This window comes from Hippocampus guttulatus, chromosome 12 (genome assembly GCF_054856545.1).
Source record: "Hippocampus guttulatus isolate MCC_2025c chromosome 12, RoL_Hgut_1.0, whole genome shotgun sequence".
NCBI classification, from domain to species: Eukaryota; Metazoa; Chordata; class Actinopteri; order Syngnathiformes; family Syngnathidae; genus Hippocampus; species Hippocampus guttulatus.
In genome coordinates, this window is record NC_141272.1 from 1486430 (window position 1) to 1498705 (window position 12276).

Genomic DNA, 12276 nt, shown 5'->3' on the forward strand with positions numbered 1-12276 from the left:
TGCAAACTCCACACCGGAGGGTCAGAGCTGGAATCGAACCACCACCTCTGTACTGTGAGGCCAATATGCTCACCAGTGGACCACTGTACTAGTACTATACTTGTCAGACCAGGTTTTAATTGATCCAAACCTGACCTGCTGTCGGATAATTGAACTCATTTTGTAAATTCGGATGTAAAAAATGTTCAATTACATCATAACACTTAGTTCTGTTTTAGTTTTTGTGACCCCTCTTTCTCTCCATTGAATAGAAACGGGCCTTACCTTTTGCACAGTGCAAAGTAGCTCCTCGATGGACAGCCGGAAAATGTCAAAGAGAATGGAGGAAACAAATGACACGCTTGTGTCGTCTCCGTTCCAGAGTCAGAAGTCCCTCAGTGCAGTGGATGCACTAACTCAATGGCATGTCGGGCAGTCAGCCTCCCGCCGCCTCTCTTTCTCCCTCCTCTGTGGACACATCCTGTCAAGCCGCCACCTCCCTCTTCATCTCAATGCTTTCATTTCAAGTCTTTCCCCCCCATACGGATTGGCACTTTTCAGTCAATGTACTTGTGGTCTTGAGGAAGTGAGTGTTTTCTGACTCTCCTTTACAGGACGTGCACTCACATTGTTCACGCTAGCTCTTGTCACTCACAAGAAGACATTGACAAGGCACTTTGCTGTTTTTGGTATGGAATGAGGAAAAGATCTGCATCTTCACATAGTTTGATGAGACCCAATCTAAGAGTGGAATTGTGTTTTAAAGTGCTCTCTAAATACAGTTGAGTTGAATTTCCATCATGTTTGGAAACACTGGGTGTCACCTGCTCTTCATGGTAGTAAAAGCCGGAGTGACCAATCGCACAGCAGGATAAGGTGCCTCTGCAGCGATGGCACAGTGCCTGTCCACTAGAGGGCAGACAACACCCCTCTCTCTCTACATGACTTATGATACTGGTCCATTCGGGAGCTGGGGATTATTATTTTTTACCTTATGGGGACGTAAAAAAAAACACCCTAAGGGATCGTCCTTTCTTTTTTTGGGTGTAGAAAAATCTGGGCCAACAAAATGGTTAATGGTACAAATGTTAGCAAGTCCTCCAGTCCACTTCCTGGCATGTTTACTGCTTTAAACTTTTCTCACTCAGGAGTTTTATGTGCGTAATAAATAAGGTTTAGCGCCGCGGGCTTGAGGGCACCAAGAGCAGCAACTGAAGATGTTTGCAGCAACATCATTTAATATTAATCGCATCGTTTACTGAGGAAGTGTTTTCCCAGCCCCAATTCTGCAACAAAAGTACGCGCACCGAACTCCACTTGAGATTTCAAGCAAATGCACCTCGGCTCCTTTTCCGTCGCGCTGGACCAAGCCATGCCGCGCGCGCCCGCCAGGTTTCGGCCTCGCCGCTCAAAAAGAACCCTGCTGATGCAATAGTCAGAAATTCAAACATCATTAGGTGAACATGAGCTAATTAGTGCTGCCAGGCCTCCTCGGCGCTTGACTGACACATTGATGCAACCCGAACAGAGCCGTGCAATCACGTACTCTATATGTGAGGGTGGGAGTTACTAGTTGGCTTATAGCTACACGCTTTGTGTGGCACGAGAACAACTTGGCTACGTGGAGAAACCCTTTCACCGTGACGGCACACGCGCTTGCGGGCGGCACCCCTCGTAAACGTCGTCGTTGGAGGAGTTGTCCAGATAGCAGCAATGCTCGTTTGGGGAGATGGTCAGTCTGGACGTATGATGGGGAGGCCATCCAAGTGTAATTCGACTGGGTGGGGACGGCAGTCAGGCGGAAAAAATGATCTGCACCGCATAACCACAGTGGTCTGAATCTTCCGGGTCGTTCCGAGGTGGCCAGTGGGGTGGCTACGGAACACCGAGTCGCTCCGCCTCTGAAAAAAAAAAATCGATGTATATGGATTATCGTGGGCTTTTTGGTTTCTTTCATGTTGCCCCTTTCAGGCAAACAAAATCTGGCAAGAAAAATATTCAAAGCCACCGCAAACTATAAACACACTAATAAACCAAGCATCGGCAGCAAATGCAAAATAAGCCTGAGCCAGGAGCGCATTTGATGTTTTCAGAAGAACTCATCGGGTGTTGCCCTGCAAAAAGAAGCTCGACTAGGGTTCATTTCTGGCCTTGCCCCCCCCCCCCCCATACCTCCATCCCCCTCGCCTCGGAGGGATGGTGATGCGTGCTGGGTTAGAGGTTGTCTTTGTGACTGTTTGCAGGTATTTGTGGGCTCAGCAACAACCCATCACCTGACAAGAATGAGCAAGAGTTTGTCAGTTGCTGCGCTGGTTCCCATTAAGCCTGTCAGTGTGTATGCATGTTTTTTTTCTTTTCTTTTTTTTCTTTTTCTTCCCAGTGTGAGGGGCGACCAGGGGCAGGGGGTTATAAATCAAACTCAAGGCCCATAAGTGAAGTCTACATCTATCAGGAAGCATCAGTGACACCAGTTAACAGATGACAGATGGCTCGGAGGGCAGATTAAGTCCATTACAGCACGGCAGGAGGAATGTGGAAATATTTGAAATATTCCCCCTCCTCCCCACCGATGTTTTGGGCCGCAACAGGCCCTCAACCGAGTGTTGTTGAATGGGACTCAAATCAAAAAATGTAAAGGTTATATTAGTGTCACTTTATTTGTATGGTACAACCCATACAGGAGGCAACTCAATGTACTTCACAAAAACACGTATAAAAGAATGAACAAAAAACAAGTGAAGACATTCGTGGAGCAAAGAGACCAAAAGTAGCCCTGCAGGCTCGGTGGCAGCACGATGATGATGACGTGACATCAACTTTGAACCACGGGTGAACACACCGCCGCGGGGCAGTTTGAGATTTTAAAACCAGATGTGAAGTGTCGAGTCGGAAGCGCGGATGAATGAGTCGGCAGCTTAGCCAGGCCTTTGACTTGTCCGATTTTTATAGATAGAAGAAAAATATCACTGTCTTGTATAAAAACATAATGAACGTGAATTTAAAGAAAAAAAGTGGTTCTGTGAAGCGTAATCACTCGACTCTGACAGAGTTAAGATGGTGAACTGTGCTGTAGTGTGTCTTTAAGGAGCGTAGCCGAGTGGTCAGGTTGTCTGTGTGTGAAAGTCCGTGTATGGGCTGTGGCCTACAACAGGTATGAGCTGTGGCCTTATTTGTGTGGTTGACAGTTGACTGTCGTGTATGTACAGTATGTACTACAGTTTGTATGTACTATGTATGTACTACAGTTTGCTCAGTCATGTTTTAAGACACCAATACAATGTTGAAAGGTCACAAGTGTTTGGTTGAGACGCAGAATTTCATCTCTTTCCATCCCCGCGTATCATCTTCAGTTTGCAGGTCGCCTGCAAGGAAGCCATTTATGAATCAAACACTGTAAATCAACATCATTTGACTTATTTGCGAAAGCCGTATGATTGCTCCCGCCATCCGTAATAGTCCAGCCACAGTGCATACCCAAGGGGGTTGGGGGGTGGGGGCTGAGGGGGAATTGGATCGCCCCGCCAAGGTAAAGAATACGATTAAATCTGACTGGGTTATGGCGCCTGTTGAGTCGGGCGGCATCCCGAGAGTAATGAAAATTGGGGAAGATGGATTTGGCGGCCGGCCGGCTCGGCCTTGCGTTTCCGCAGGTTGCACAATTTGCCTTCGTGGGGCCCGAGCTCGGCGTCGGCGGTGCCACTGTTTTGCGCTTGAAGCGGCGGAAAAGAATCGTACCTGACAGAAAGTTGATGAACTGAAATTGCCTCCGCGATGACGTCAGGCAGGCCCCGTCTGGGGAATGACCGCCGAGGGCCCATCTCGCATCGCTAGCAAAACGTGAGAAAGGAATAACCCAGGTCTGCTCCTTTGTTTTGTCACGGAGGCAGAAAATCAGTTCGGTGGGAACGAATTTCACCTTCTGCTGCTTGTTTTCAGCCCTTCAAAAAAAATCAACATCTCTTCCCCTAACGAGGGGGCTTTTCAAAGTTGAAAGGCATTCCTTGCTATTGTAATCTTCAACGTACAAAAATATAGCTGCCCAGTTGGGCAACACTTCGCTTGGAAACGAACGAATGGTGCTTTCTGCTGGCAACTGCATACTGACAACCAGTTCAAAGACTCAAATCAATCAATAACAGCTCGTTACTATGGCTCCCGCTGCCCGTTTTAGCCGCAATCTTTTCACGGACGTTAATTGCGCCTTCTGTTGTTAAGTATCATGAATGTTCCCTTCTTCATGTTCCCTTTCACGCGCGTCGTTGGTCCACTTCCGTCCGCTGATCCCGCTGCAAACCATCTGAGCGCGCCTTTCGGGAGCAGCTTTAAGTGCAGAGACATTCGGCCGAAAGCAAACATGTCTGCCGTTTTGTATTACGGATGCATTGTGTTGTGTTGTCCTCGGTGTGCACCCAAGGTAGCATCTTCTCCGGCAAAAACAAATCACGCGCCACGATGCGTTGCCGCCGGGCAGCAAAAGGTTTTCCCTTGCTTTGTCGTTGGATTTGAAGCAGGAGGAAACTTTGGCTGAATGTGCGCTTGTGCGTCGTTGCCATTAAAAAATCACGGCGCTCTCTCTAGCACCTTTTGACGAGCAGACACTGTGACACCGCGCTCCGCATCGACAATTTACACCAAATGTGAGATCACTCCGATAGGACGGATATCAAAATACGTGGCTTGGCCTCAAACTCAAAGCCCAAAGGTTTGGGATACGATCCAATTCCCTCTCTGTCGGGGTTGCTATCAGACGGTTTTATTCGGCCGGCCCCAACACCCCGCACCCCCATTTTCACTTCTATCTGGAAGCTGTCAAAGCCTGAGGGGCTTTTCCTCGCAGTTTGCTCGGCTATGCTTATAATTGGACTCTGTCAACAACGGCCAGTGCCCATTTCGACACATACCAAACCTTGACGTAGTGTTTCTCGGGGCATTCCGGGGAAATTTCTTCATCGCAATCAACTATCCTTCAGTTAAGTGTGTGCAATTATCTTTTAATTACAGGAATGTGTGCGTGTGTGTGTGTGTGCTGATTTTTCCCAGAATTAAGTATCTTTGTTCTTGTAGGTTGAAAACTTTTTTTTTTTTTATTTAGTTGGAACGTTATGACTCTCCCCCCTCAAAAATAGTCAACTTTTCAATTGATGCTGTGGAATTTGGGGGTGAACATGGCAGTCGTGTTGAACCGGTATTAGAATTAGAAGGAGTTCCCCGAAAACATTTCTTGGCTTCATGGAGCCAAGAAATGTTTGTGAAGCCCCGCTCTCATCATCACCTCTTTGTTGATCGATGGGTTCATCGGGGCTGCCCCTCCCGCATTTATCAACACGGTCCAGCACTGTTCTCGCCTCAGGATGACATGAAAAGCATCCAAATGGGGTCAGGGGGTGACTCGTGATGACCGAGGTCAAATTCGACGAGGCACCGGAGGGGACGAAACACAATGACGCGGACGGCTGACACTTGCGCGGCGAAGCAAACGCGGATGGACAGCTGCGACTGTCACTCGTTGCCATCTGCCCACTGCGACTGCCCGACTAAGCCAAAAGAGCCATTTTTCTATTTTTCAAGGCGCCCCTGCCCTCCCCACCCTCGGCTCAGTAATGTGGATGATGCTTCAAACTGGCTTTTGATATTTTTACGGCTCACTTTGACCTGCCCCGCTGCTCTGCTGCTCGGCGTGGGTGTCCGCTCTCTTTTCATCATCGCCGCTGCAGACTGATGGCGGATCATGACCGGGCTTGTTGTGCGTCAGGAGAATGTTCCTCGGACGGACGGGCGGGCGCGCGGGGGTCGCTGACAGAAGTGGCTGACATCTTGGGGCCTGTGTGAAGAGGAAAAAGCCTCACTGCAAAAACTCAAAGCACTTATTTTTACCAGGCAGTTTTCACTTGATTTTAGGTCTTAATAAGGTGTAGAGATGATATTGGGAGTTATGAAGAAGTTCACTTAAAATGATAACCCGGGGGGGTTGATGCCAGCTCCATTTATATATTTTAAGAAATCTCGTGAAGGCAGCCGCGACCTTGAATGGGATAAGCCCTGTTAAGAAATAGACATAATTGCATATTTAGCATCATGCAGGTGAAATTGCACCAGAAACATATCGTTAAATGAATACTTCCCTGAGTGTGTACATTCTTACTCTTTGAGTGGCAGATATAGTCCTACCTCCGGCCATTTTTCGATGTGTATTGTATTTTATGCACGTAGCCTGAAACGCATGATAAATAAACCAGAGTTTGATGGGACGCAAACTTCACCCACAATCATCAATGTGTCGCTATCCATATCAGTGCATCTTGTATTTGATTGTGTTCATGTACTTAAAAAGGGGGGGGGGGTCATTTCACCCCATCGACTTATTTTGTTCTATCCATTTCTTTTTGCACATTGGAGAGCAAGGCGAGAAAGGTCAAGAATACGCGTTCATAAAAAGCAGTCATGAGCGGCTCTCGCCGAAAGAGGGAGACAAAGCTTTCCACTTGCAGACCTTTTCTTCAGCCCTCGTCTTTCAACGCAAATACGTTGCTTGTGAGGGGATTTCTCCACACAGAGCCAAGTGGAAAGATGCCGGATGTGACAGAATTGACGCGATGAGTCTTCATCTCCTCTCCGTGCAATCAGATTGCCCCCGTGACGGCGGCCAATAGGATGCGAGGGGGGCGCGGCCGCGCTTTACTCCTTCCAAGAGCAGTGAGCATGAAGTTTGGCTCGCCAGTGCACAGACGCTGCGGGAGAATGGTGCACCTTGGTGGTGGGGGCTGCGCGACGCCGTGTGACTCTTCAACTTTAGTTGCGTGCGTGCTCGTCTGTGAGTGAGTCCCCGTGTGTGTGTGTGTGTGCGGTGCAAAGTTAAACCGCGTCTCCTCTGTGCAGCTCCAAATGGGTGCAGTGCCTCCTCCGCGCGCGCACGCGTCCGGCGCCGCTTTTCTCACGCTGGCGCTCGTCCTCACCGCAACGAGCGAGGCGCAGTTTGGGAACGACCGAGGGCTGTCCTACGCGCTGAGGTCCGAGCTGTCCGAGGACACGGTGTTGGTGGCCAACAACGGCATCCGCGTGCCTTTCGGGAGGTCAGCCTTTGTGGACCCCATCAATGACCTGGTGGTTCAAGTTCAGCCCGGTGACAGGTGCAGCATCACCGTGCTGGACAATGACCCTCTGTCCCAGAGGCCCGGGACCTTAACCCCTAAAAAGTTCCCGTGCGAATTTGGCCCCAACGATGTCAAGTATTCCCACTTTGGCTCGCGGAGTCCAGCCAGGGACCGGGTGAGACTGCAGCTCAGGTACGACACGCAGACCGACACCGTTGTGATCCCTTTCATGATGGAGGTGGAAGTGGTCTTCACGCAGCTGGAGGTGCTCACCAAAAACATGCCACTCACAGTGGAGAAGGTGCTGGGCACCAGCAACCCCATCGACAGGCGCGTTTTGGAATTTACATTTGACAGGCTGGCACAGCGGTGCAGGATCACCCCCCTGACCAGAGAAGGCGCGTTGCCCCGGTATGGAGTCTTGGTCGACGAGAGCAACCTGGCCACGGGAATGACAGACTGCGAGGAATTCATCGAGATGAACCTCCGCTACCGGCACACGTTTCCTTTGAAGTCGCCGAGCAGAGATTACATCCCCATGGTGGTGGAGCTTCATGACAAGGAGGGCAACCTTCTCAAGCAGGAGTTCTTCCAAATCTTGGTGAGGATTAAAGAGGGCGAGGAGAACACACCACCCAAGCCCAGCTTCCTGGCCATGATGATGATGGAAGTGGACCAGTTCGTTATGACGGCACTCACCGGCGACATGCTGGCCGCCGAGGATGCCGAGTCGGACCCCGATGAGTTAATTTTCAACATCACGTCGCCACTGTCCTACGAGGAGGGCTACATCGTCAGCACGGACGACAGGAATTTACCCATAACGTCCTTTTATCAGGGTGACCTCAAAGACTTCAAAATCGCCTACAAGCCCCCCGTGGTGGATTCAGACAGCGAGCGGATTTTCCAGCTGGAATTTGAGGTGGTGGACACGGAGGGAGCTGTGTCGGATCCTTTTGCTTTCATGATCGTCGTGAAGCCGATGAACACATTGGCCCCGGTGGTAACAAAGAACACCGGTCAGTTGCTGTATGAGGGACAGTCCAGGCCGCTGTCCAGCTCACAAAATCTGGAAATCAGTGATGAAGACAACCTGGACAAGGTCAAAATCTCTGTGATCGACGGCCTGAAACACGGGCACTTAAGCGTCTCGGGGGCCGGTGGGAAATTTTTCACGCCGGCCGACCTCAACGCCGGCCGTGTCATTTATCAGCACGACGGCAGCGACACTTACAGCGATAACATCGTTTTTCGAATGACGGACGGCTCGCACGAGGTCGAGTTTTTGTTTCCCATCACCGTCGTGCCCACTGACGACGAGCCGCCGATAATCAACGCCAACACCGGTTTGGTCCTCTTCAAAAACCAAATGGTGCCCGTTTCCTCCCTCATGCTCAGCGCGGCCGATATCGACTCGGAGGACTCCACCATCAAATTCGCAATCCAGCCGCCCTTTTCCGCCATCGGGCAGGTGCTGCTGCGCCAGGCCGAGGCCCCGGAGGACCCGTCGACATGGAAGTTCAACGAGGAGGAGGAAATGTACGAGAAAGCGGTGACCGAATGGCTTCAGCAGGACGTGACCGACGGCAAAGTCTTTTACAAGCACGTTGGGCCCCACAGCACCCGCACGCTCATGGATCAGTTCAAGTTCCGCGTTCAAGATGACAACGAGCCCCCCAACCGGTCGGAGGAGAGCTCGTTCGTGATCAAAATCCTCCCCGTGGACGACCTCCCGCCTGAGCTGCACCCGGAAGCCACGCTGCAAATGACCGTGCACGAGTATCAGCTCACGCACTTGCGGAAGAAGTTTCTACGCTACACCGATCTCGACTCGGAGGATCGCGACCTCAAGTACGCCGTCGTCCGACCGCCGACGGACACTGACGAGAACAGCCCCGTGGTACTGGGAGCTCTGGTTCTGACCGAAAACCCCGAGGTTGAAGTCACGACTTTCACGCAGGCTCAAATCAACCATCACAAAATAGCTTACAGACCGCCCGATCTGGAGCTGGGAATCACCACGCACGTTTTGCAGTTCCGATACACGGTGGAGGATGTTTCGGGGAACGGCGCCAACGGTGTTTTCACTATCTTCCTAAAGCCTGTGGACAACAAGCCGCCGCTGATCACCAACTCTGGATTTACAGTGCTGGAGCGGGGCGCGCATACCATAACGAGCGCCGAGCTGTATACCTCAGATTCAGACACGGACAGCAAACTGATCTCTTTTACTGTTTCTCAGCCTCCTCTGCACGGGCATGTCCAGTTCATGCTCACAGACATGATGAGAGGAGACGCATTTAACCTGGAGGACATTGACAACGGTCGAGTTTCTTACATTCACAACGGGGACGAATCGACCTCAGACTCGGTCCAAATAGACGTCAGCGACGGGGTCCACGTGGTCCCGATCAACGTCAAGATTAACGTCAAGCCGATTGACGATGAGACCCCGTCTATCAGCCTCCCCGCAGGCACCATCGGCTCCTCGATCGATGTCCTGGAGAACGGGGCGACGGAAATTACCAGTCATGTCATTCAGGGGAGAGACGAGGACACGGACGACCTGCGTTTGACCTTTATCGTGGAGGATCCGCCATCACTCGGCGAAATTTTGGTCCGAGGGGTCCCTTCGGCCATGTTCACCCAGGCCGATATCATCAGCGGCCACGTGATCTACGCCCACACCAGCGGCGAACTGGGTTTCACCACGAGAGAAGACATTTTCACTTTAACTCTGACGGACATGTCTGACGAATGGACGGTAGGAGGCAATAAGATTACTGGAGTCAGAGTGCGCGTGACGATTCTGCCCCTGGACAGCCAGGCCCCGGAGGTCTTTGTGGGCAAGCTCTTTTCCGTCCTGGAGGGTGAGAAGAATGCCATCCAGACTCATCATATCAGCGCAGATGATATGGACACGCTCGTCGAGGACCTCCTGTGCACCATCATCGTGCAGCCGACTTCGGGCTACGTTGAGAATGTCTCCCCGGCCCCCGGCTCCGAGAAATCCAGGTCCGGCGTGGCTGTCAGCGCTTTCACCATCAAGGACATTCAGCGCCATCACATTTACTATGTTCAAAGCATCCACAGAGGAGCGGAGCCAGTCGAGGACAGGTTCACATTCAGATGCTCCGACGGAATCAATTTCTCAGAGAAGCATTTTTTTCCCATTTCCATCATCCCCGCGAATGACGAGAAGCCTGAGATTTACATGAGGGAGTTTGTCGTCATGGAGGGCATGAACATCGTGATCGATACCCCCATCCTGAACGCCGCCGATGCCGACGTCCCTTCTGACCAACTCACGTTCGTCATCACCAGACCCCCCGCGCACGGATTTGTTCTCAATCAACTGACCACCGGCACCGTGCCCGTGTCCAACTTCACCTTGGAGCAGATCAGGGAGGCCTCCAGCATCGTTTATGAGCACGACGATACGGAGACCACGCAGGACAGCTTTGACGTGCTCCTCACCGACGGCAAGTTCAGCGTGCAGAAAACCGTGATCGTCATGATCATCCCCGTGGACGACGAGACGCCCAGGATGGCGATCAACGACGGTCTCGATGTTGAAGTGGGCGACGTAAAAGTCATCAACGGCAACATTTTAAGGGCCACCGATCTGGACTCGGAGGACAGCGCGCTGACGTACGTCGTTCGCTACGCGCCCGGGCAGGGTTATTTGCAGAAAACGACAGCGAGCGGCGTGCTGCAAAACATCACCGCCGGGATGAATTTCACCCAGGCTGATTTGGACCAGGGTTTAATCATTTACGTGCACAACGGCCAGGAGGGTGTCCGCGACCTCATCAAATTTGACGTGACAGATGGCTTCAACCCTTTAATCGACCGATACTTTTATGTGACGGTGGGCGGCATCGACATGGTCTTCCCTTACGTGGTCAGTAAAGGCGTGTCCCTGAAAGAAGGCGGCCGGGTCACTCTGACAACAGACCTGCTCAGCACCAGCGACCACAACAGCCCGGATGAGCACTTAATTTTTACAATCACCCGCGCTCCGGTGCGAGGCCACCTGGAGTGCACGGACACGCCCGGAATGCCCATCTCGTCCTTCACGCAGCTTCAGCTGGCAGGCAACAAAATCTACTACATCCACACCGCCGACGACGAGGTGAAAATGGACAGCTTCGAGTTTGAAGTGACCGACGGCTACAACCCCGTCTTCCGCACCTTCCGCATATCCATCGCGGACGTGGACAACAAAAAGCCGGTGGTGACGGTGCACGGCATGGTGGTGACGGAGGGCGAGAACAAGCTCGTCACACCCTTCGAGTTGACGGTGGAGGACAGAGACACCGCGGACCGACTCCTGAAGTTCACTGTCACCCAGATCCCCGTTCACGGGCGCCTGCTCTTCAACGCCACCCGGCCCGTCACCTCCTTCACCAAGCAGGACCTGAACGAGAACATGATCAGCTACAAGCACGATGGAACCGAGAGCGCCGAGGACAGCTTCTCCTTCACGGTCACGGATGGCACCCACGCCGACTTCTACGTCTTCCCCGACACTGTCTTCGAGACCCGAAAGCCCCAGGTCATGAAGATTAGCATCCTCCCGTTGGACAACGGCGTGCCGCAGATTGTGGTCAACAGGGGCGCGCCGACGTTGCGGGTTCTAGACGGCGGGCGCCTGGGCTTTGTGATCACCAGCAAATTCCTGAAAGCGGAAGACCGAGACAGCGCGCAGGGTTCCGTGCTCTTTCGTATCACCGCTCCGCCGCAGCATGGCTACCTGATCGACGCGAGCAAAGGGAATGCCACGGTCACCACTTTCAGACAAGGTAAGAGGTCATTGCTGGTCATTCCAAACAATTTTACTTCAGTACTTGTGCTTCCGAGGTAAATTTTTTTTCACATGCAAATAACTCACTTGTGGGTTGTTTTGTTTAGTTGGTTTTTTTACATTTACGACGCATGTTGTACGACGCAGCCAAGATGGGGCGTGTATTTACGGGCGACGTCCTTTGTTTACAATGACGTTCCGATGTCGTCGAATTAGCTGGATTGCGACATCACAACTGGCCAAAATGTTGATTTTTTTTTTCTTCTCAATTTTAGAAACAAAATTATATGAAATTCTCTCCTGGTTGGGTTGACAGGAACTCTAGAGAGACTATATTCATAGACAGCCAAATCATTTTTTCCTCCATAATATGATATTTAATTTCGATAGGTATTTTGC

The 12276-nt window shown here is 51.4% G+C and overlaps 1 protein-coding gene across 1 annotated transcript in view; it reads left to right on the forward strand.

The window, feature by feature from the left end:
* The first annotated feature begins 6715 nt into the window (after positions 1 to 6715).
* The window catches only part of frem2b (FRAS1 related extracellular matrix 2b), a 71163-nt gene continuing 65602 nt past the window's right edge, over positions 6716 to 12276 (forward strand). The window contains exon 1 of the mRNA XM_086125215.1: positions 6716 to 11875. Coding sequence (XP_085981341.1) covers positions 6862 to 11875 — 5014 coding nt within the window. The 5' untranslated portion in view covers positions 6716 to 6861. The remainder of the gene's footprint in view (positions 11876 to 12276) is intronic.